At 38.7% G+C, this 25475-nt stretch overlaps 1 protein-coding gene across 1 annotated transcript in view; it reads left to right on the top strand.

The window, feature by feature from the left end:
* The window catches only part of LOC121417581, a 50868-nt gene that overhangs the window by 8757 nt on the left and 16636 nt on the right, over positions 1-25475 (top strand). The window contains exons 8-14 of the mRNA XM_041611316.1: positions 4593-4699; positions 5419-5592; positions 7636-7852; positions 8620-8874; positions 11808-11917; positions 12311-12485; positions 14454-14482. Coding sequence (XP_041467250.1) covers positions 4593-4699; positions 5419-5592; positions 7636-7852; positions 8620-8874; positions 11808-11917; positions 12311-12485; positions 14454-14482 — 1067 coding nt within the window. The remainder of the gene's footprint in view (positions 1-4592; positions 4700-5418; positions 5593-7635; positions 7853-8619; positions 8875-11807; positions 11918-12310; positions 12486-14453; positions 14483-25475) is intronic.

Below are 25475 nucleotides of genomic sequence, written 5' to 3'. Positions count from 1 at the left end.
GAATATCTAAAAAAATTTGCTCGCGATTCGCGCTCGCATTATTCAAATATATACCACCTTCGTAGGTAACTGTAAGCAGTCCTTAACTTTTCCTCCCTTTTCGATAATGCTCGAACAGTTGATAAAAAATTCTGCTCGCGCTTGGCGTTCGCAATAACCATCTGGTTACATACGAATCTTGTTCAGGATCACACATAACATTGCCCAGAAAATTAAATTTTCAGGAAAAAATACATGAAAGTAAAAAAAAAAATTGCTCGCGCTTCGCGCTCGCATTTTTTATAAGGGTTATGAGATTATTTCATGTTTATGTTGTTTTATAAGAATAAAACTAAGAAGTGACTGATCGGGGAAAATATAGGATAATTTCGAGCACTTTCCTCTATTGGCGAAAGTCGGATCCGCCCTTGTGACACATACACACGCACCCCGGAGAAATGGCCGGTAACCCCCTGAAAAAGTAAGGACCCCCAAGTGCCCCACGGGGAAAAATCCTAGCTACGCCACTGGAGTACAACGATGTAAAAAAATGGATAAAGCAACAACGCACTCCTTTGAGGCCACCGGAAACGCTAAAAAAAGTTAAATGGTTTTTTGTCTCACCTGCGAAGCAAAGTGAGACTATAGGCGCCGCTTTTCCGACGGCGGCGGCGGCGGCGGCGGCGACGGCGGCGGCGGCGTCAACATCAAATCTTAACCTGAGGTTAAGTTTTTGAAATGACATCATAACTTAGAAAGTATATGGACCTAGTTCATGAAACTTGGCCATAAGGTTAATCAAGTATTACTGAACATCCTATTAGAGTTTCATGTCACATGACCAAGGTCAAAGGTCATTTAGGGTCAATGAACTTAGACCATGTTGGAGGAATCAACATCGAAATCTTAACCTGTGGTTAAGTTTTTGTAATGTCATCATAACTTAGAAAATATATGGACCTAGTTCATGAAACTTGGACATAAGGTTAATCAAGTATCACTGAACATCCTGCATGAGTTTCACGTCACATGACCAAGGTCAAAGGTCATTTAGGGTCAATGAACTTTGGCCGAATTGGGGATATCTGTTGAATTCCCATCATAACTTTGAAAGTTTATGGATCTGATTCATGAAACTTGGACATAATAGTAATCAAGCATCACTGAAAATTTTGTGCAAGTTTCAGGTCTCATGATTAAGGTCAAAGGTCATTTAGGGTCAATGAACTTTGGCCGAATCAGGGGTATCTGTTGAATTACCATCATAACTTTGATAGTTTATTGGTCTAGTTCATTAAACTTGGACATTAGAGTAATCAAGTATCACTGAACATCCTGTGCACGTTTCAGGTCACATGACCAAGGTCAAAGGTCAATGAACTTTGGCCGAATTGGGTGTATCTGTTGAATTACCATCATAACTTTGAAAGTTTATGGATCTGATTCATGAAACTTGTACATAAGAGTAATCAAGTATCACTGAATATCCTGTTTGAGTTTCAGGTCACATGATCAAGGTCAAAGGTCATGTAAGGTCAATGAACTTTGGCCATGTTGGGGTTTTTTGGTGAATCTCTGTAAGTTTATTGGTCTAGTTCATAAAAAGTGGACATAAGAGTAACCATGTATCACTGAACATCTTGTGCGAGTTAGAGTAGTATTCAAAGTCAGCACTGCTGCTATATTGAATCGCGTGATGCAGGTGAGACGGCCAGAGGCATTCCACTTGTTCAAGTCGTTACGCACCTAACGATTTGAGTTCACAAAATCTATCAGTTGATAATGATTCTTGTATTACTATTAGTGTGCCAAATATAAAATTTTGAAAGAAAAATATGATTTTCTTGGGGAAAAACCTCGGGCAGTCATTTTCAGATTGAACAAAAAAATAGTGCCCCATTTCTGCACATCCATTCACTTGTACGCGACTCGGGGATTTTGATTAAAGGCTCCATTTTAGAAAGCGTCACATGTATATAAAATGCCCCAAATTAATTATTTTCCACCATTTCGAGTAGGATTTTTAAGTAAATATCTGTCTATAAATTGCAAGTATATATAGTTTGTGTTCGTTGCGAATGATTTTTAACTAGAATCACGCAGATACGCGTACGCTCACATAAGGGGGACTGCACAGACTTGGGAACTCGCCAGAATAAAAAAAAAGTCAAGCGCGCTCGAAGTTTCACACTTCCCAGAAGGAAAAACCAGTTCCACTGGACCAGTTAGACCAGTATAATTTTAACTGGTAACTCTGAAAATTGGAACATCGGTTTACTGAGCTAACTGGTCATACTGGTCCAGTTAAAATTTTACTGGTCCAGTTAAAAATTAAACTGGTCTTGAAGTACTGTAATTTTATACTGGTCTTGTTTCTGGTGGCTTTTACTGGTCTTCATACTGCTCTTACTGGTCTTCATACAGGTCTTACTGGTCTTCATGGTCCTCAAACTGGTCGAACTGGTCCTCGTACTGGTCTTACTGGATCAGTTTATTACATGCATTTGTTTTTTTTATATACCATGGCCAGTGAAATGTGATGGAAAAGATAGTTAGTAAATTAACCTTTCTGCTGTTAATTATTTTGAATGTGATATATGAAATTACACATTTTCATTGTGAATTAGTTCACACACTTATTTGGAAGGTTTTCAAACAACAATGAGTGCTATTGCAAGGATATTCCATTATAAATCCTGATTTTTCTTTAAAAACAGGAAATATGCAAATGAGGTAAACCACGTGATCAGCATCATCAGAATTACTGGTATTACTGGTCTTGACCAGTTTAATTTCAGACATTGAATTACTTTAGACCAGTTGACTATATTTCAGAGGAATACATCTTGCTTTCATCTTAATCATAATTAGAGGAAATAATTATTTTAATGTTAATATCAATACTTGATAATTATGATATTAATAATAATAATTACAATATCAATAACAATAATAACAGTAATAAGAATGATTACAACAATGATCATAATAATCACAATAATAATAATTGTGATAATCATAAGAGCAATTAAGATAACCATGATAAATGATAACGATAATAAGTTTGTCTGAATTGCAAGATTCATTTTTCATAATTTGTTAAATGATCATTATTTATTGGACCAGTAACCAGAATGCAATTGTTTGAACTGGTCTCCAGTTCATTTTTACTGGTCCAGTTAAAAATGAATTGGTCCAGTAAACATGTACTGGAAACCAGTAAAAATCTACTGGAAACCATTTATTGGACCAGTAACACCAGTTTAATGAAAAACAATTTAACTGGTATTACTAATTGCTTCAACTGGAATGCAATTGTTGGAACTGGTCTCCAGTTGATTTTTACTGGTCCAGTTAAAAATCAACTGGCCCAGTAAAAATAAACTGGAAACCAGTAAAATTATACTGGAAACCAGTAAAATTATACTGGAAACCAGTAAAAAAAAATTACTGGTCTTACCATAGGCGGCGGAAGCGGGGGGGACGTGTCCCCCCCCCCCCTAAATTTTAGGTGGGGGGACGGTCCCCCCTAAATTTTATTTTGATAACCTTTTTTTTTTTTTTTTTTTTGCTTGTCATTTTTTTTGGGGGCGCTTGTCCTATTTTTTACATGTGTCCATCCAAAAATTTCAGGTGGACACCCCCTAAATTTATTGGCTTCCGCCGCCAATGGGTCTTACTGGTTTTTCTTTCTGGGTTTTCACTTCCATGTGCATTTTTTTTAATAGCGTTGGCATGGTCCCATATGCTGTTGATCGTGTCATGGAGTAGGCCTGTAGCTTCAAGGTTGTGTGCGCATTTGCATACTACGGGCTCTATCCATTTTGTTTTAATCGATGGGTAAAATTTTGTTCTCGCTCTCATATACCACCGAGCCAAATGATTCCCTTATTTCACTCCTCACTTAAAACGGATTTGAATTGAGTTTAATTGAACTGGTTCATCAAAACCAACATAAGGAGGCAACTCTCAGGCTGAAAATGTTCTACTATAATAACAAAATCACAAGAAATTCTATGATTACAAAAAGGTATGACACAAATCATGAAACAAGTTACTTTAAATGATATTTTAGAAATGCAAAATGCTAAAGAAATAATAAATGAATAATTCGTTGAGTTTTTTATTAGAGAGTTTGATATCAAAATACAGAAACTGAAAAATGGAGCGAATTGAACAATAAGATATAGATATATCATACAAAAAGAGTATGAATGGTCAGTTAATACATAAATAAGTGGAATTTATTTAAATGTATAATAAAGAAAACGTTGAGAGATTAAATTGAATCCCAATTGGAGCTCAGTTTTCGGAAAATGCGGTTCTACTCTGTCCAATACTTAAAACAAAATAATTAAAGGATATATTCCTTTGAATCCTACGATTACCATCATACTGTAGGAACCATAATTATAACAGAGTATAAAATCAACTATGTCGTAATTTCAAGTAGAACGTATAGAGTAGTAGGCCATGTGTGTCTTTCCCTCTCTCCCTTTCCTCTCTGCACATCTCTCTCTCTCACACACACACACACCATCACACACACACACATGCCTACATTTTCTCGAGCTTGCTTGTGCTTTCTATTTTTTCTTGTCTTGTTCACACAGACGTTGTTCACACAGACGTTCCATTTGATTGCGACGGATATTATTCAGCCCAAGAAATGAAGCAAGCCATCCTGACAGATACGTCTATAGAACTAAACAGGGAAATGGTGATTCATTTTTATTTTGTATCATATGTTTCTTTTCTGTTCTCATTATTAGATGATCTGTCAATCGACAGATACTAATTGTAAAAATGAAATTGAAATGTAAAAAAGTGCGTTGCGAATGGGCTATCCCCCATTGTAAGTATTTTCTTGATTTTCATGTATTTCATTTATGATTTTATATGGTGATAAACTCGGACAAAATGGTTATAGAAAATAGGTGTCAAAATTGGTGTCATGTTGATCAGGGGCCCGTTGCAGAAAGAGTTGCAATCAATCACAACTCTAAAAATCATGCGCAACTTGATTTTCAACCAATCAACAGCGCGCATTTGGGACTTGCGGTTGATTTCGCCTTCTGGAACGGGCCCCAGATCCATAGGCGGCGGAAGCGGGGGGGACGTGTCCCCCCTAAATTTGAGGAGGGGGGACGGTCCCCCCTAAATTTTTTGTTGATGAATTTTTTTTGTCTTTTTTTTTTGCTTTGCTTTGCTTTGTCAATTTATTTTCCTACCTCCCCCCTAAATTTTTTGGGTTGAGAACCTTTTTTTTTTGTTTGTCAAATTTTTTTTGGTTGTCCCCTCCTAAAATTTTTGGCTTCCGCCGCCAATGCCCAGATCATGTTAAAATGAGTGATTACTTGTAATATTTGTGGTTTATTTGATTATTCTTTTTAACTTCTGGTACCGTCTGGCCTCTTATTACATCATACTATCTTTTAGTGCTACCCTATGGACAAACCGGACAAAGGAATTGCTTTCATTTTGAACAACTACCTGTTTAAAGCAGACAGAGCGATTGAAAGGAAGGGCTCTGATATTGATTTGTTCAATGTTAAGCACGTCTTTAAGGAGATTGGCTATTCACCTAAAGAAGCTCAAAATCTAACTGCTGAGGTAATACTTTTTGGCATATGAATTATGTGATTATTCAATTTCCCCCACCCCCCTCCCCATCAAGTTACAATTGCTGATCCAATAGACACACCTTCTTACATCTTACGTACAACACGCTCCCTGCTCTCTCAGTGACCCACATACGTTACTTAATCGTTTTAAATAAGATGTATTCAGTGCGTCCCACAAATAATGAAACCTGTTTTCAGAGGTAGATTTCACAATTATTAAATGTATTGTTTGCTGTAAATTTGATTCTCATGGCAAAATTGGAATCTCATCCCGATTTTGAAACCAACAGCCAAGCACATCGTTCACGCATGGCAGATTACAGGGGCGGATCCAGCTTTCGCCAACAGGGGGGGGGGCGAAAAATATTTTGATCAACATTTTTCTCGATTGGCCGCTACAATCTGGCTTTTTTTGTTGGTTTTTCAGGGGGTAGTCCTAACTAAAGACTGAAGGTTTAAGTATATGTTAGTTTTTATTGCTATAAACAATATAAGATATCTCATGTGGTCTTAATATATAATGCGAGCGCGAAGCGCGAGCTAAAAATCTTTGATATTTTATGTCCTTAGAACTGAAGATTCAGAGCAGTTTTTATAATCATGAACAAAGATAAGTATCCAACTAAACAATGCGAGCGCGAAGCGCGAGCCTTAATTTTATCATATATAACGTGAAGAGTGACTCAATTAGGACTGTTTTTAGTGATTAATGAAGAGGATACAAGTATCACCAATTAAATAATGATAGTGCGAAGCGCGAGTTCAAAATTTCTGATATTCCGACCTGAAAAAATGAACAGTCTCAGCGTGTTTTTATTTAAATAAACAAGCTGTGTGTCTCAAACAATTAAATGCGAGCGCGAAGCATGAGCTTAATTTTTTATATACTGAGATGATAAAGGAGCATTTTGACAAATTTTGGTAAGAATTTCCAAAGAGCATAGGTTTCTTACAAATCAAACAATGCGAGCGCACAGCGCGAGCTGAACGTTTTGATACACATTAACAATTTGTGTAAATCAAACAAAATAATGAAAGCTTGATGTGCGAGCTAAAAAATTGTGTGCAAATTGATATCAGAACTGGATATATTGTATATTGTATATATATTGGTTATATAGTAGTGTTATTTAACCCTCTTGAATGGGCTTAATTACACAGGCAATGCGAGCGCGAAGCGCGAGTGAAAATTTTTATATAAAGTCTATTTTCCAATTCTTCCCCTCACCTTTTTTTTTGTTTCCTTCGGGGTCGGGCCGGTCGTTACGAGGCTGTAAATTACACATCATGGGTAAAATACCTCTTTCTTACTTTTCTTTCTGTTTTTCGTAGTTTCTATCAAGGTAAAGAGTACACTTTTTTCTGCAGGTTGTCGAAAAATAGGGGGGCGGGGCCGGCTCGGCCCCCTCCTGGATCCGCGCCTGGATTACAAACAATACAGCGTAGAAAAAATTATTGAGGCTTATTAGAAACGATTTGCGCAGAAACTTACATGTGAATCCTTATCCACTCTCATTTTAAGGATCAGTGAGAATCCTAACAAAGAATACAAAGGAAATGCTAGGGAGCAATTCCTCGAACAAGCACGGTCGTCGTATCTTGAAGAAAAATAAATGAATTATACGAATTTATAAATAAAATATCATAATTTATTTACCTTTGAAGAAAAAAAATGAAGAAAGAAGACATGACAATCCCGGTTTCCCTTTTTTGAGACGCACTGTAAACATACACACCCACACCAACACCCATAAATATATATATAGAGAGAGGATAGCGTTGTTGCCCAGTGGACTAGTCTTTGGACTTTAAAACAGAGGGTCGTGGGTTCGAATCCCAGCCATGGCGTAATGTCCTTTGGCAAGAAATTTATCCACATTGTGCCGCACTCGACTCAGGTGAGGTGAATGGGTACCCGATAGGATTTATTCTTTATACTGAATGTTTGATGTGAATGTCTGGAGAGTCTGTGGCTGATTCGCCAAGGAGATATTGATATTTACCTTCATATTAATTTGTCATTCTTTCAAAGGGAATAAGAATGGAGCTAAATAGCTTAAAAAAGAACATCTTGCACTCCCACACCTCAGTCGTCTTAGTGTTCATGAGCCACGGGGTTCCAGAAGGAATTCTTGGTACTGACCAGAAAGTCGTAACCGTCGAGGAAATCAAGAACATCTTCTCGGGGAACAACTGTCCTGCCTTGATCGGAAAACCAAAGATCATGTTCTTCCAGGCCTGCAGAGGAGGTAATGGCAAGTAAGGGCCCCTGCCACCCCCCCCCCCCCGCCCCATAAAAAAAAATGTATTTCCCCCTGCAATAATTCAAACATCTCATATATTTCCTCATGTAGGATGTGAACTTATCAATTTATTTCGATTTAGTGGAGGCTTATCATGCAAAAAAGTTTATATTTTATATGATAAAATACAAAAAGTGTGTAGGCCTATGTGATATTAGCTCCCTTGTTTATGTCAGTTGCATACTGACTTATAATATGTGTACATAATCACTCCCGGATATAACTGCTTTATAAAATTAAGCGGGAAAAAAAAGGGGGGGGATCAGTTACATGTTTGACTCTCGTTTCCCTATATTATTTGTTAAAATAATCCGATTAATTGTTTATGGGATTATAGCTTTTAAGATTTTGGAGACAAGGAACATTCGATTGGCAAATCGATAATATTAAACCTATATTCAATTTCAACCAATAAGATATCGTATATGTTCATGTGTAGGCATTTGCCACCTACCGTGGACCTGTACAACGGCACACCATCAAACTGAGGACGTTAATTTGGTAATACGTGGACAGTCCTCAATTCTGTAGACATTCCAATTGCTTCAAATCCAGTTCAGACGGCGCTACAACACAGTAGAATAGTAGATTGTATTCTCCCCTAGCATCCCCGGGTGCAACCCACAAGCGTCCAATCTTGTAAGAGTATGTGTCCTCGCTTTCCTATACGTTATGGAAGGGTGCATTTTGTACCTTTTGGTCTTTCTTTACAGATAAAGTGACTCCATGTGCTTCCCCAAATAACAAACGCCCTGAAGAAGGTCCCGAAAATAGCAATGACATCGTGAGCACTGATGGGTCAACGCGAGATGGAAGAGTTGAACTGGCCACAGACGAAGGGGAAAGCTCGAAACCAGATAGGTCCATGGTCAAAGCATCACCTGATAACATAGAAGGAAGTGAGGTGGATACCGACGGTGGGGTACCAGATAATGCCGATGTCTACATTGCTCATGCTACTCCAGAAGGTAAGCGTGGTGGTTTGTTTCCATTTGGTCCAATGTTAATTCTTCCAATTCCCCTCTCGTCTACTATCATTTGTCTACCATCAGCTCGTCGAATATCATGGTCTAATAGCTAGTTGGTCCAGTATCCATTTAGTAGTCTGTACTTTCGGTCTAATTCGATTAAGTATTAATTGGGCAAACTGAATGAAAATAAAATGGATATTAGACTAACTGATTTCGAGACGAAATTGTCATAGACAAAATGGTGATTCGACGAATTGATGACTGGACAGTGGACGAATTGGCAATTTACCAGCGTGGTAAGGGAGAAAAGAAAGAGAGGTAGAGTGGAGTTTCGAGATATTTGCTCTTACCGTACGTGCTTCCAAAAGAGTAGACCTCTCAAGGCTTATGTGAGATTGTAAAGATATGTGTGTGAGATGGAGAGAGGGAGGGGAAGGTAGAGAAATATGGTGTATCAGTTTAGGGGAGATGTCCAGGGGGCACTAGCTGGGTTAGGCGTGTACGTGTTGCCCCCCCCCCCATCTGAAAATATACCCTTAATTGAGAACGGACTTCGAAAGGCTCTTTGGCCCTCTGCAAACGGGGGTGAACTGGAATTTAACATGAAATGAGGGTCTTGAGAACTGACGACTGAAATCGGCTAAAGACCGGGTGAGAACGTGATCGTCAATACAAAGAGATGAAAATTATATGCTTGGGAACTGCTATAGCAAGGAGTTAAAAGGGGGTCATAATTGCAAAAACAAAAACCAACGGTGTCGCTATACGTGAGTCCCGCCCTCCCAAGGCCCACGGGTGAGATGAGTGACAGGTCTCGTGTAGGGGTCGTAAAGATATGTGGGAGAGGGGGGGGGGGTAAAGATGTGTGTTGTGGTGGGCGTGATCGGTGTGCCATACTGATTTTCTACATATTCTATAATAAACAGAAATGGTATTGCAAAGTGAGAACCAGATAGTATTATTTCGAGAGGTGCAGCCAGTAAATAATTACACTTAGGAACACATTCAGGATGATATGACGTAGAATATGAGCTCACTCTGTGAAAGGAGAGGGGGAAGGGGGCTAATGTGGCATTCCAAGAAGTGGCGGAGAAAAGTAGACGCACATCCGGGGAGCGTTTCATGAAAGGACTTGTCGGACGGTTTATCCAACAAGTCCAATTTTATCCGACAGTTACTATAGTTACAGTGACTCTCAGACAATCATAATCAAGGAAAGATGTCAGATCTGACTACATGTCGGACAAAAATGTTGATGAAACGGTCCCGGGGGAGCGTTTCATGAAAGGACTTGTCGGACGTTTTATCCGACAAGTCCCATTTTATCCGACAGTTACTATAGTAACAGTGCCTCTCAGCCAATTAGAATCAAGGAAAGATGTCAGATCTGACAACTTGTCAGACAAAAATGTTGATGAAACGGTCCCCCAGACCGAGTCCATACCTCTTTTTTAGAGGCACATATATGCATTTTTTTATGCTTGTGTTTTTTTCCTTAACAAAACGACCTGCATTTTGGGGTGAAAACTTTTATTTATATTTTGTTAACATTTTGTATATCCTCTGCATATATATGTATTTTTTTTTGCTTGTCATTTGTTTCGTTTAACAAAATGACCTGCATTTTGGGATGATAAACTTTTATTTATTTTTTTGTAAACATTTTGTCCTCTGCATTCTCAAAAAATTTGGTGTTGATAAGAATGATGTCGTAAATATCTACAAAGTGTATATTCGTCCACTGTTGGAGTTTGGTATTCCGGTTTGGGGGTCTGCAATCACTAAAACACAAAGTGACAAAAACGAGCTCTTCGTATGATTTTGTATCCGTCATCTCTTTCATACTCACAACAACTCACTCTTTTTGGGCTCGAGTGCAATATTTAATCTTACTATTATATTTTGTTAATTCTTACGTATATACAATAATATAATGTATTTTCCCTTTTTCTGTTAACTTTGTATGTGCCAGTCTTCGGACTGTTTTACAATGTCTTTTCATAATAAGCCGAATTGAATTGAAAAAAAAATAATTTATTTCCTTCCATAAATCACTATTAGTTGGCGATGAAGACCTTTTGGTGGGAAGTTATCATTGTTCTTCGTACAAAATCCCCAACCCCCCCCCAACTTTGTAAAATCCTTGTTCCTCACCTCACCCCCCCCCCCGTCCGATTATTTTAAATTTAATCACAAGTCTTGAATTAATTGCAAACTTTACAATTGATTGCTGGTCTGCCACAAGTTAAAATTGATTTGCTTTAGTTACGATTTACGTATCACTTTTATATTTTCAACTGAAGGTTGCAATTGATTGCAAAAAATGGTTTCTTGCAGCACTTCCTACGGAAGAAAAAATAACAGGTGTGAGAAGAGGCAGATAGAGAGTTGGTAAAGGAGAAACTATGAAAAGGGAAGCACAAATGAACGTTTAAGTCAATGAATACCATCGTATTTCTTATGTAACGAGATCATAAGCTCAGAACTCCGTCTTAAAAAGATTGATCTGATCAATCTTAACTGAATAGAAATCCATCAATGTCATATTATTTTATGCAGGAAATATGCACAATGTATTTTTGTAAACAAAGGCCATGCATAACGATCAAGAAAACAATAAAAGTATGAAACATACATCATATCTAAATATACATATATTTCTAACATGAATTCTAGTTTTTGACGTTGCTGGCTTTCCATACTTGTGGCTGATCAGATCAATCCTAACTCTTTATAAGGCATGGGGCCCGTTGCAGAAAGAGTTGCAATCAATCGCAACTCTGAAAATTTAGGCGCAACTTGATTTTCAACCAATCAACAGCGCGCATTTTGGACTTGCGATTGATTTTTTGGCTTGCGTTTAAACGCAACTCTTTCTGCAACGGACCCCAGGTCCTGGTTAACTTTGCAAAATGTTCTTCGATTGACAGGCTATTTCTCGCTACGTGACAAGCAAAACGGATCGTGGTTCATCCAAGCCCTTTGTGAGGAGTTAATCGCTAGTGCGCATGCCCATCATCTTGATGACATCATGATGAAGGTGAGATGTCTATCAATATTTTGTCTGCTTTTATCAAACCTATATTTTGGGTGCATCTCTATAATAATTACAATTGGTAATAATTATATATCTTTATATAGCGCTAACCACATAAATGCAACATAACAATGATCAAGTATGGCATATTATTGTTTGTTTTATTCAATCAATAAAGCATTGGTTATTTTTAGAGAAAAAACATGAATAATTTTGAACTGTTTGAATTTTGAAATACGTTTCCACTGTTATTTGTCGTAGAGACTATCACATTATTTGTAAGGTTTACATTAAAACAGATCCTTTTATTAAGATGCTGATAAACGTGAGATAAAGGCGGGAAAGAGATACTTCAATGAATAACAAAAATATCTTTATGAAATATTATTCATGCAGGTAACAGATAGAGTAAAGCTACACGAAGGTAATATTATGATAAGAGGAAAACGACGACTCACTCTACAGACCCCGCAGATTGTCAAACAAGGGATCGGAAAGAAGATATATTTTTTACCAAAATATCAACCGGTGCACCCACAAAACAAGACCACTGAACTTAAAGGGGAATCCAGCCTTGGCCATAAAATGTTGTGTTGGGAAGGAGAAAAATAAATTAAACAGAATGGTGAAAGTTTGAAAGAAATTGGACAAGCAATAAGAAAGTTATGGCTGCTTTAAAATTGAGATCACTAATACTATGTAGATTTCAAATTGGCAACTGGGTAAGTAAATTATGACAAGGGGCAAGGACAACTTTCCCATAGGCCATGTACTTTATTATCAGGGATTTGTGGTTTTCTCCTAAGTAACCATTCCCCTGGGGCAGTAATCTTAATATAACCCATGTAGTATATTGTTTTATGTCCTCATGAAAGAAAAATATAATTTGAAATAAAACTTTTGGGAAAAATGACATTTTAGCCATAATATGTATTGGAGTACATGGAAGAGTAGTCCTTGCCTTACATCACTATGACATCCCATATGCGGCCAATTTGAAATCTCCATGGGTATAGTGATTACCAATATTTACAACTTTTAAAAATTCATATCTTTCTTTTTGCTTGTCCAATATTGTTCAAACTTTCACCTATCAACTTGTCTGATTTTTCTTTTCCTTATAAAAACAAGTTTTTATTTGGGTTGGATTCCCCTTTAAGTCTCAATTGTGAGCTTGCAGTTTAAAGAGAAATGCAAGTAGTTGCAGTAAACACTGATTTCTTGAGAAAGTTTGTAAAACAAGGCTTAATTTTCAATATATCATCGAGGATCTAGATCTGGTACAGTTACATAAACTGAACTTCGTAAAATCTTGAAATCTACGCTGAAAAATGTTCAACGCAGAAGATCACCAACACAGATAAGCGCACGTGCGACAGTGTACGTATAGTCATTGCTTTGAATGTCGGGCCCGACGCCTTGACCCGAATCCTGTGCTTATTTGCTGATTTCTCAGCAATTACACAATTTCTTTCAGAATCCTTTGGCACATACGTTTTATTTATACAAACAGACACTTTGGTGGTCAGTTCATTGGATTCTGTACGAACTCATTTTGATATCGTTACCAAAACTGGCATTTACCTTTCAGGAATGCCCGGCGTATGTCAGGAACAGTGAAGGGTCAAATCAAATGTTGAAGGAATCGATCTTGTCCAAACTACCCAGTACATAATCAAGCTCTTTTTCTGCCACTGTTACGTTTAATTTCTCTATAATACGCAGTAAAATGCTGTCTACTGTATTATGAACTATAGGCCTAGATGTTAATTATTTCAAACAATTGGAAACAACTAAGGAAATCTAATAGTTAAAGCTGTTAAATAAATTTAGTTACATAGTATTTCAAACAAGTGATTAAAAATTTAAACGATTATGCTTGATATCTATTGAAATTAAGTGTTAAAAATTCAACTTTATGATAAGTGTTTAAGATTTCAAACACTTGGTAAAACTGTTAAGCAACTACTGAACAGCTGTTATAAGAATGACTTGTTGTTTTACTAGGGTTCTACATTTAAATAATGCTGCATTATTCAAATGTAGAACCCTAGTAAAACAACAAATCATGCATTTATTAATCCATGCAGAACAACAAACGTGAACACAGAAAATCTGAAGTATGAGCATGAAAGAAAAATTAGGTTCTGAGCATTGGAAACATTTGCCACAGAAGATATGTGGGCTGCAGAACACAAATAGTGGACAATGAACGTCAGGATCAAGAGCTTAGTATGTACAATGTCCACCACGTAGAGGTCCCGTTTCATAAAGACTTGTTATGATAACACATTCCCAATTTCTATAACGAGTGTACTATATCAGCCAATCAAATCGATGGATTTCCCTTGCTTTAAACTGTTATTGCAATTTTGTTATTATAACACGTTGCATGGAACTGGCTCCTGTAGTACACAGGATGTAAAGTAATCACTATTATCAACGTTTGTCAAAAATATCACTTATTTACATACATGTGTATATTTGAAATGAAATTAGGTATTCTACAATATAAATGTCTCTCATTGTTCTCCTTAAGGTCCACGAACTTTGGTCATGTTCTTGGAGGTATTTGTTGAATTGCCATCAAAACTTTGAAAGGTGAAGATCATTTTCATGGAACTTATAGACATTAGAGTAATGAAGTATCATTTAACATTCTGCTTGAGATTCTGGTCACAAGACCAAGGTCAAATTTTAGGGTCAATGAACATAACATTTTTATCGTATGAATTGTGGGGGTTTCCTGTAAATGACTTTTCAAGAGTTGTTTTTCAAAGTCAGCACTACTGCTGCTATATTAAATTGCGTAATGCAGGCGAGACCTCCAAGTGGCAATCCACTTGTTATGTAACATGAGAGCACCACATATGCTGTGAGTAAAGTTGTCTGTTGAAATAAATTAACAAATATAGTGCAATTTCAGCGCTTTAGATTATTTTTTGTATCTTTGGGGTTTAAAAATCCATTTCATTATCATTATTAACCTATCTGGGGTTATCACCAGCAAATACGCATCAACCTGAAGTACGGGGTTGCTCTCTAAAATAAAGAGTGGCCATGACGTTATCATGCCCTTAAGATATCCCGATGCCTCCCTGCTTATTCTGCCTGAATTTTAATAATTCTCATTTCGGAATAATTTTTATCATACCTAATTTTTGTCGTTACGGGCATTACACTATCGGGACATGGATATTCGCTTATCATTGCTTTTGCAAGAATTTTCGTTTAAGGATAAATCTATACATGAATACATTATTAAGCATAAAAGAAGGAATATGATAAAACAAAATTTAAAATTCAACTGATGATGAGCGGATTAAGAAGGGTAAGTGAGATCGGAAACTAGCATAAAAGAAAGAGTGGTGAAAAGAGTAGATGGAGGGGAGTTCCAATGCCGTAATCCCTGTTGCAATGGAGAGAAGGATAAGGCCACGAGTAATACTGAGGCCGAACCGGGGGTCCACAAGGTGTATTTCTATTTCATTTTCCCTATGATATGTTGTTGAATAACTACAACTAAGCCACGTGGTCTTGTGTGGGTGTCGATCAAGGGGATATATGATGTACCTCCCCCTTCTCCCATATTCAAGGTGAGTGCTGGACTGTGTTATCTTCCCCATAATTTACGGTCAAACATCATAATAAATCATGACTAGTATGATCATGTTTAAAACGATGGTATACCGGATGATCGTGATCATTACTATTGTAGAATCGATTGTTGTATGCATATTTTTTTTCTCTCTTATCATGTCATATATTTTGTTAATATTTCATTTTGTAATTGCTGAAACGCATTAGTATTAATTTCTAGTATCTTTGAAGTTTGATGTATAATTTGTATAATTAAATTGTAATGGATTTATTGTATAATTTATAATTATGTTTCAATAGTTTGTACAAATTGTTTATAGAATCTGATTGTGTATTTTGATTTGAGAGAATATAATAAAACATCCTTAAGAAAAAAAATATATATATAATGACCATCGTTTGTTTGTTTTTTCTCGTTAGTTTCTTACGTATATTGTTTAGAAGGATATTATCCATTTCAGAAATTGTTAGAGAATGCTATTCAAGGGTGGAAATGATTACATGTTGTTTATAAATAACATTACCTTTTTCTTTTTAAGTTTGTCATTTCCGCTTGCAACTAAAGCGAAATTGAAGTTCGAATTTGGAGGGCGCCGATGCTCAAACGAGCGGCGCAAAAGTAAAAATTCGAAAAAGGGGGCCTAAAGGAGCCGAATTGATATTTTAACTAGGGGCGCCAAATAGATGTTCGAACAAGGGGGCCCCCATCTGATATTCGAACAAGAGGTCGCCGAATCGATGTTTGAACTAGGGAGCGTAAAATCGATGTTCGTACTAGGGGGTGCCAAAGTGATGTTCTACTTATAGGGGGCACCATACTGATGTTCGAACTAGGGGCCTTGACGTTTAAGCTGGGGGCGCCAAATTACTGTTAATACTATGGGACGCAAAATTAACGTTCGAGCTGGGGGACGCCAATGTGATGTTTGAACAAGTGGGGCGTCAAATAATATCATGTTCGAAGTAGAGGGCATCAAATTGATGTTGAAACTAGAGGGCATCATGTTGATGTTCGAGCTATGGGGCACCAAATTGAAGTTCACTCTAAGGGGGGGGGGGTCAGACTGATGGTCGAACTAGGCTGCGCCAAAGTTATGTTTTACCTAGGTGGCACCAAATTGATGTTCGAACTAAGGGCCTTAGGGGAGCTGAATTGATCTTTGAACTAGAGGACACTGAATCGATATTCAAACTAGGGGGGCGCGGCCAAATTGATGTTCGAGCTAGGGACCCCGAATGACATTCGAACGAGGGGGACCAAATCAATATTCCAAGTAGGAGGCCCTAGGGGGCGCCAAATTCATTTACAAACTAAGGGCGCCAAATTGATGTTTGAACTAGGCAAGGGAATGCCGAATAGATGTTCAATTAGAGGGGCGCCGAATTAATGTTCCAAGTTGGAAGAGCCGAAGGGGGACGGGGCGCACAAAAATGAAGTTCGAATTAGGGGAGTGCCAAACTGATGTTCGAACTAAGGGGCCCAAGGGAGGGGGTGCTGAATTAATGTTTGAACTAGTGGGAGCCGAATTGATGTTCAAAGTAGGGGGCACAGAATGGAAGTTTTAAATAGGCGGCGCCAAACTGATGTTTGAACTAGTGGGAGCCGAATTGATGTTAAAAGTAGGGGGCACAGAATGGAAGTTTTAAATAGGCGGCGCCAAACTGATGTTTGAACTAGAAAAGCTCCGAATCGACGTTCTAATGAGAAGGCGTCGAATTGATATTAGAACTAGGGGGGCGTCAAACTGATGTTCGACGTAGGGGGCGCCAAGTTGATGTTCGACCTCGGGGTGCCACTTTTTTTCGACCTAGGGGGCGCCGAATCTATGTTCGTGCATTGATCACATGAAGTTAGACCGAGATTGGCGGAAAATTAATGTACGAACTACGAGGCACCTAATTGATGTTCGAACTAGGGGGCGGCCCCAAATTGATGTTAGAACTAGGGGCGCTGGATTGGTTTGTGAACTATATAGGGGGGGAGCGATGATGAATTGATGTTCGAATTAGGTGGCCCTAGGGGTGCAAAACTGTTGTTCGAACTTGACAGGCGCTGAATTGACGTTCGAATGAGCGGACGACGAATTGTTGTTCGAACAAGGGGGCATAAAATTGATGTTCGAATTAGGGGGCGCCAAAGTGATGCTCGACTTGCAGGAGCCAAATTGATGTTGGACATCATAGGGTGTGCCAAATTGATGGTCGAACTGGTGGACACAGAAACGATGTTCGAGCTGGGGGCCGTAGGGGGCCTCGAATTGAGGTTTGAACGAGGCAGCGCCAATTTGATGTTCGAAGTAGCAGAGGTCCTAAATCGATGTTCAAACTATATAGTGGGCGCAAAATTGATGTTCGAACGAGGGAACGCCGAATCAATTTTCGAACTATGAGGGGTCGGGGCGGTGCCAAATTAATGTTCGAACGGGGGGGGGGTCAGATTGATGTTTGAACTAGGGAACACCGAATCAATGTTCGAACTAAGAGGGGAGTGCCAAACTGATGTTCGAACTAGGGGGTGCCAAACTGATGTTCGAACTAGGTGGCACCAAATTGATGTTCGAACTAAGGGCCTTAGGGGAGCTGAATTAATGTTTGAACCAGGGGGCACCGAATCGATATTCAAACTAGGGGGCGCGGCCAAATTGATGTTCGAGCTAGGGACCCCGAATGACATTCGAACGAGGGGGAACCAAATCAATGTTCCAAGTAGGAGGCCCTAGGGGGCGCCAAATTCATGTACAAACTAAGGGCGCCAAATTGATGTTTGAACTAGGCTAGGGGATGCCGAATAGATGTTCGAACTAGAGGGGCGCCGTATTAATGTTCCAAGTTGGAAGAGTCGAAGGGGGACGGGGCGCACCAAATTGAAGTTCGAATTAGGGGAGTGCCAAACTGATGTTCGAACTAAGGGGCCCTAGGGAGGGGGTGCTGAATTGATGTTTGAACTAGTGTAGTCCGGCAGCCCAGGAGGTTTATTCAACCGAAAGCCGGACAAGCAAATGACCCCATAGCTGGATGGCATGGACCTTGAAGTTTACAAAAATGCATTGCTGCCGGGTTCTATGCGTGGTCTTCCCTCCGAAATGACGTAATATATGACGTCACTACAAAATGGCCCTATTTCACCATTTTTCAGACATTGTACACATAGCATGAAGTCAAGGGAGAATATCTCAGCCAAATCATGCTTGTTTTGTATGAAACTTTCACAATGTATTGTTCGAGTAGTGCACAAGAGATATGCAAAATTTCACGAACAGAAATTATTGTTTACATATGCAAATTACGTAATGAAATTTGCATATCATTAGTTTTGGAGATTTCTCGCATAAAAAATTGTCAAAAATCGATTTAGAAATTTATTTTCTTTTGTAGTGTACTTTATTTGATATTTTTTCTCTCAAGTATAATATCATTGTCTTCATCTATATCTCTACTTTAAGAAAATATATAACAGTAATTGAAAAAGACATTATAGACTGGGATTTCAGCCCCCTTTCCAATATGGTGCGCACGTAGAAATCGTGCGTTTTTGGCCTATTTTCACCATATGGCTGACGTGTGCGAACGATATGCCTACTTTATTGATGTTTCCTGCATTTTGCATGATATTAAATCTTCCAAACAACATATTTTCTTCTTTATTATGGCTCTGGTGATCAATCAATGATTTCAGCAAAAATTGATTGCCCACTGGGCAGTCTATAGGCTACGTTTTCAGCCTAGTTTTCAACAACGAACCTATACAATGTAAGACTGCATCGTTGTAGTCGAGTCGGATAAGAGGTTCCTGTGTACCATCAAAATACTTTTCACTCAATTTTTCAATCAACGTTTTGGTATTTGTCTAAACTGTCTCGTTAATGAATCTTGATGTTCCCTTCCCAAAATCGTGTCCAACGGGGTTCAAAATTGATATCTTTGGCGGCCCTCTTGGACTTTTTTAAAATGAAAATCAATTATTTTCATATTTTATTGCACAGAGTCTGACAATGGGACAATATTTTAATCAATACGCATTTCTCTATGATTGGGATAGTAGAAATCGATTTAATTCGTTTTCTGATGATATATTTTGAAATAAAATTTATCCCGAAATGGGCATGATTTTGGTCAAAAATTTGCATGTGCATTGATATCTATCTGTTCAATCATTAACATCAACAACTATTTCAAAATATCAGCATTCGACACGAAAGAGGATATAATATACCGATAATACTGTAACGCTTCATGACAATATGTATGTCTTTATTTGCTTAGTTAAAGGGCAAATACCATTATTACCCATTTATTGGAAAATATGCCACTTTGGAGCCCATATTAAGGCAAAAAACGTTTCTGATATGGAATAAAGCCACTTTCATTCTTTTTAAACTACATGGAGATAAGAAGGGTAGAGTTTCCTCTATCTGCTACTAGCATACTGAAGCATACCCCTTCAGAAAGCGTCGAAATCACCCACCCTTTTTCATATTTTACCTATTTGTGGGAAAATATGCTTTTTCAAGCCCCCATTGAGGCAAAAAGTGTTGCTGCTATGTAGTAAAACTACTTTTATTGCTTTTAAACTATATGGAGACGAAAGAGTAGAGTTTCCTCTATCTGATGCATATAAAGAGGTGTTGGCATATTGGAACATACCCCCCTTATGGGGTCGCCGAAATCACCTACCCTTTTCCATATTTACCTATTTATGGGAAAATATGCTATTTTCGAGCCCCCATTGAGGCAAAAGGTGTTTCTGCTATGTAGTAAAACTACTCTTAGTGCTTTAAAACTATATGGAGACGAGAGAGTAGAGTTTCCTCTATCTGCTACATATAAAGAAGTGCTGGTACCATAAAGCCTACCCCCTTTAGGAACTGCCAAAGTTACCCGCCCCTTTTACGTAATTTGCAAAATCATGGGAAAATATGCTATTTTCGAGCCCCCATTGAGGCAAAAAACGTTTCTGATATGGAATAAAGCCACTTTCTTTCTTTTTAAACTACATGGAGATAAGAAGGGTAGAGTTTCCTCTATCTGCTACTAGCATACTGAAGCATACCCCTTCAGGGAGCGTCGAAATCACCCACCCTTTTTCATATTTTACCTATTTGTGGGAAAATATGCTTTTTCAAGCCCCCATTGAGGCAAAAAGTGTTGCTGCTATGTAATACGGCCACTTTCATTGTTTTTAAACTATGTGAAGACAAGAGTAGAGTTTTCTCTATCTGCTACAAAAAAGGTGTGCTGTTACAGCAAAGCCTACCCCCTCTGAGGACTGCTAAAGTTACCCGATAATTATACGTATTTTGCCCATTAATGGGAAAATATGCTATTTTCGAGCCCCCATTTGGGCAAAACGTGCTTCTGCTATTTAGTAAAACCACGTTTATTATTTTCAAACTATATGGAGACGAAAGAGTAGAGTTTCCTCTATCTGCTACATATAAAGAGGTGTTGGCATATTGGAACATACCCCCTTAGGGGGTCTCCGAAATCACCTACCCTTTTTCCATATTTTACCTATTTATGGGAAAATATGCTATTTTCGAGCCCCCATTGAGGCAAAATGTGTTTCTGCTATGTAGTAAAACTACTTTTATTGCTTTTAAACTATATGGAGACAAAAGAATAGAGTTTCCTCTATCTGCTACATATAAAGAAGTGCTGGTACCATAAAGCCTTCCCCCTTTGGGAACTGCCAAAGTTACCCGCCCCTTTTACGTAATTTGCAAAATCATGGGAAAATATGCTATTTTCGAGCCCCCATTAAGGCACAAAGTGTTTCTGCTATGTGGTAAAACTACTCTTATTGCTTTTAAACTATATGGAGACAAAAGAGTAGAGTTTCCTCTATCTGCTACATATAAAGAGGTGTTGGCATATTGGAACATACCTCCCTTGGGGGGTCGCCAAATTCAACTACCCTATTTCATATTTTAATTATTTATGGGAAAATATGCTATTTTCGAGCCCCCGTTGAGGCAAAAGGGGTTTCTGCTATGTAGTAAAACTACTCTTATTGCTTTTAAACTATATGGAGACGAAAGAGTAGAGTTTCCTCTATCTGCTGCATATAAAGAGGTGTTGGCATATTGGAACATACCCCCCTTATCGGGTCGCCGAAATCACCTACCCTTTTTCCATACTTTACCTGTTTATGGGAAAATGTGCTATTTTCGAGCCCCCATTCAGGCAAAAAGCGTTTCTGCTATATGGTGAAGCCAGTTTCATTCTTTTGAAACTACATGGAATTAAAGGAGTAGACTTTCTTCAATCTGCTGCTAATAAATGGTTGCACAGCAAAGTCTATCCCCTCCGGGGGTTCCGAAAGTCACCCACCCCTTTTCCATATTTTTTCCAATATGGGGAAAATCTGCCAATCTTGGAGCCTCTGAAGAAGGTAGCAGTCGATGTACCGCACTTTTTTTTACATGTAGCTGATAGAAAAAAATGCCTCTTCTTTTATTTCAAAGTGGTTTCCAAAATCAAAGCTAGCTTTACTATATAGCAGAAATGCCCTTTTGTCTGATTGGGGGCTCAAACATTGCATTTTTTTACAATAAAGAATGAAAATAGACATATGTAACTGATAAAGAAGATCCTACTTTGTCATCTTTATGTGGTTACAAAACAAAAACAAGGGCTTTACCGCAAGGCAGAAACACTGTTTGCCTCAAAATGACTAATTTTCCGAGAAACTGGCAAGATACGAAAAAAAAGATTGGGTGACTTTGGCAGCCCCCTGAGGGTTAGGCTTTGCTATGCCCCAATTTCTTTATATGTAGCTGATAGAGAAAAGTGATTTAAAGGAAAAAATTACATACTCAAAACAAAATGTTACCACATTGGGGGCTCCGAAAAGCACGATATCATAATAGTCAAGCTATGGATAATGGTATGGTACTGTATGTAACATTTTACTGGTTCTTGTGGGACTATGCTTTAAGGTGCCCGAGAGTAATTGCATGCAAAATGAAAATGCAGAGCAATGCCTCGAACTTCTATCTTTTTCAAGAGATTTAATCATCATAAAAATTGCTTTGTGTAGAAAATGCCTTTTACCCTCATACACATGATACAAGTAATACATACCTTTCTATCGATCGCTAAGTACGTTATTTTCTGCATGTTAGGCACATCAACAAAGGCGATCGGATGCAAGATGAAACAGATAGATGTCAATGCACTTGAACATTTTGGTTCAAAATTTTTGATGAATTCTTTTTTTAATATATTAACCGGACTATTCAGAAAACAATTTCAACCGATTTCTACTATCCAAATCCTAGTGAAATGCGTATTGATTTAAAATTTCCCATTGTCAGACTTTGTGCAATAAAATATGAAAATAATTGATTTTCATTAAAAATGTCCAAGAGGGCCGCCAAAGATATCAATTTTGAACTCCGTTGGACACGATTTTGGGAAGGGAACATCAAGTTTTATTAACTAGACACTTTAGGCAAATACCAAAACATTGAGTGAAAAATGTTTTGATGGTACATAGAAACCCCCTTATCCGACTCGACTACAACGATGCAGTCATACATGGTATAGGTTCGTTGTTGAAAACTAGGCTGAAAACGTAGCCTATAGACTGCCCAGTGGGCAATCAAATTTTGCTGAAATCATTGATTGATCACCAGAGACATAATGAAGAAGAAAATATGTTGTTTGGAAGATTTAATATCATGCAAAATGCAGGAAACATCAATAAAGTAGGCATATCGTTCGCACACGTCAGCCATATGGTGAAAATAGGCCAAAAACGCACGATTTCTACGTGCGCACCATATTGGAAAGGGGGCTGAAATCCCAGTCTATAATGTCTTTTTCAATTACTGTTATATATTTTCTTAAAGTAGAGATATAGATGAAGACAATGATATTATGCTTGAGAGAAAAAATATCAAATAAAGTACACTACAAAAGAAAATAAATTTCTAAATCGATTTTTGACAATTTTTTATGCGAGAAATCTCCAAAACTAATGATATGCAAATTTCATTACGTAATTTGCATATGTAAACAATAATTTCTGTTCGTGAAATTTTGCATATCTCTTGTGCACTACTCGAACAATACATTGTGAAAGTTTCATACAAAACAAGCATGATTTGGCTGAGATATTCTTCCTTGATTTCATGCTATGTGTACAATGTCTGAAAAATGGTGAAATAGGGCCATTTTGTAGTGACGTCATATATTACGTCATTTCGGAGGGAAGACCACGCATAGAACCCGGCAGCAATGCATTTTTGTAAACTTCAAGGTCCATGCCATCCAGCTATGGGGTCATTTGCTTGTCCGGCTTTCGGTTGAATAAACCTCCTGGGCTGCCGGACTAGTGGGAGCCGAATTGATGTTCAAAGTAGGGGGCACAGAATGGAAGTTTCAAATAGGCGGCGTCAAACTGATATTTGAACTAGAGAAGCTCCGAATCGACGTTCTAATGAGAAGGCGTCGAATTGATATTAGAACTAGGGGGGACGTCAAACTGATGTTCGACGTAGGGGGTGTCACATTGTTTTCGACCTAGGGGTCGCCGAATCTATGTTCGTGCATTGATCACATGAAGTTAGACCGAGATTGGCGGAAAATTAATGTACGAACTACGAGGCACCTAATTGATGTTCGAACTAGGGGGCGGCCCCAAATTGATGTTAGAACTAGGGGCGCTGGATTGGTTTGTGAACTATATAGGGGGGAGCGATGATGAATTGATGTTCGAATTAGGTGGCCCTAGGGGTGCAAAACTGTTGTTCGAACTTGACAGGCGCTGAATTGACGTTCGAATGAGCGGACGACGAATTGTTGTTCGAACAAGGGGGCATAAAATTGATGTTCGAATTAGGGGGCGCCAAAGTGATGCTCGACTTGCAGGAGCCAAATTGATGTTGGACATCATAGGGTGTGCCAAATTGATGGTCGAACTGGTGGACACAGAAACGATGTTCGAGCTGGGGGCCGTAGGGGGCCTCGAATTGAGGTTTGAACGAGGCAGCGCCAATTTGATGTTCGAAGTAGCAGAGGTCCTAAATCGATGTTCAAACTATATAGTGGGCGCAAAATTGATGTTCGAACGAGGGAACGCCGAATCAATTTTCGAACTATGAGGGGTCGGGGCGGTGCCAAATTAATGTTCGAACTGGGGGGGGGGGTCAGATTGATGTTTGAACTAGGGAGCACCGAATCAATGTTCGAACTAAGAGGGGAGTGCCAAACTGATGTTCGAACTAGGGGGCGCCAAACTGATGTTCTACCTAGGTGGCATCAAATTGATGTTCGAACTAAAGGGCCCTAGGGGAGCTGAATTGATGTTTGAACTAGGGGACACCGAATCGATATTCAATCTAGGGGGGCGCAGCCAAATTGATGTTCGAGCTAGGGACCCCGAATGACATTCGAACGACGGGGACCAAATCAATGTTCCAAATAGGAGGCCCTAGGGGGCGCCAAATTCATGTACAAACTAAGGGCGCCGAATTGATGTTTGAACTAGGGGGGATGCCGAATAGATGTTCGAAATGGGGGGGGGGGGTCATAATGATGTTCGAACTAGGGAACACCGAATCAATGTTCGAACTAAGAGGGGAGTGCCAAACTGATGTTCGAACTAGGGGGTGCCAAACTGATGTTCGAACTAGGTGGCACCAAATTGATGTTCGAACTAAGGGCCTTAGGGGAGCTGAATTAATGTTTGAACCAGGGGGCACCGAATCGATATTCAAACTAGGGGGCGCGGCCAAATTGATGTTCGAGCTAGGGACCCCGAATGACATTCGAACGAGGGGGAACCAAATCAATGTTCCAAGTAGGAGGCCCTAGGGGGCGCCAAATTCATGTACAAACTAAGGGCGCCAAATTGATGTTTGAACTAGGCTAGGGGATGCCGAATAGATGTTCGAACTAGAGGGGCGCCGTATTAATGTTCCAAGTTGGAAGAGTCGAAGGGGGACGGGGCGCACCA

The sequence above is a fragment of the Lytechinus variegatus genome, chromosome 6 (assembly GCF_018143015.1).
Source record: "Lytechinus variegatus isolate NC3 chromosome 6, Lvar_3.0, whole genome shotgun sequence".
Taxonomy (NCBI): Eukaryota; Metazoa; Echinodermata; class Echinoidea; order Temnopleuroida; family Toxopneustidae; genus Lytechinus; species Lytechinus variegatus.
Note: the sequence above shows the minus strand (reverse complement) of the source record. Positions and strands in the feature narration are given on the sequence as shown.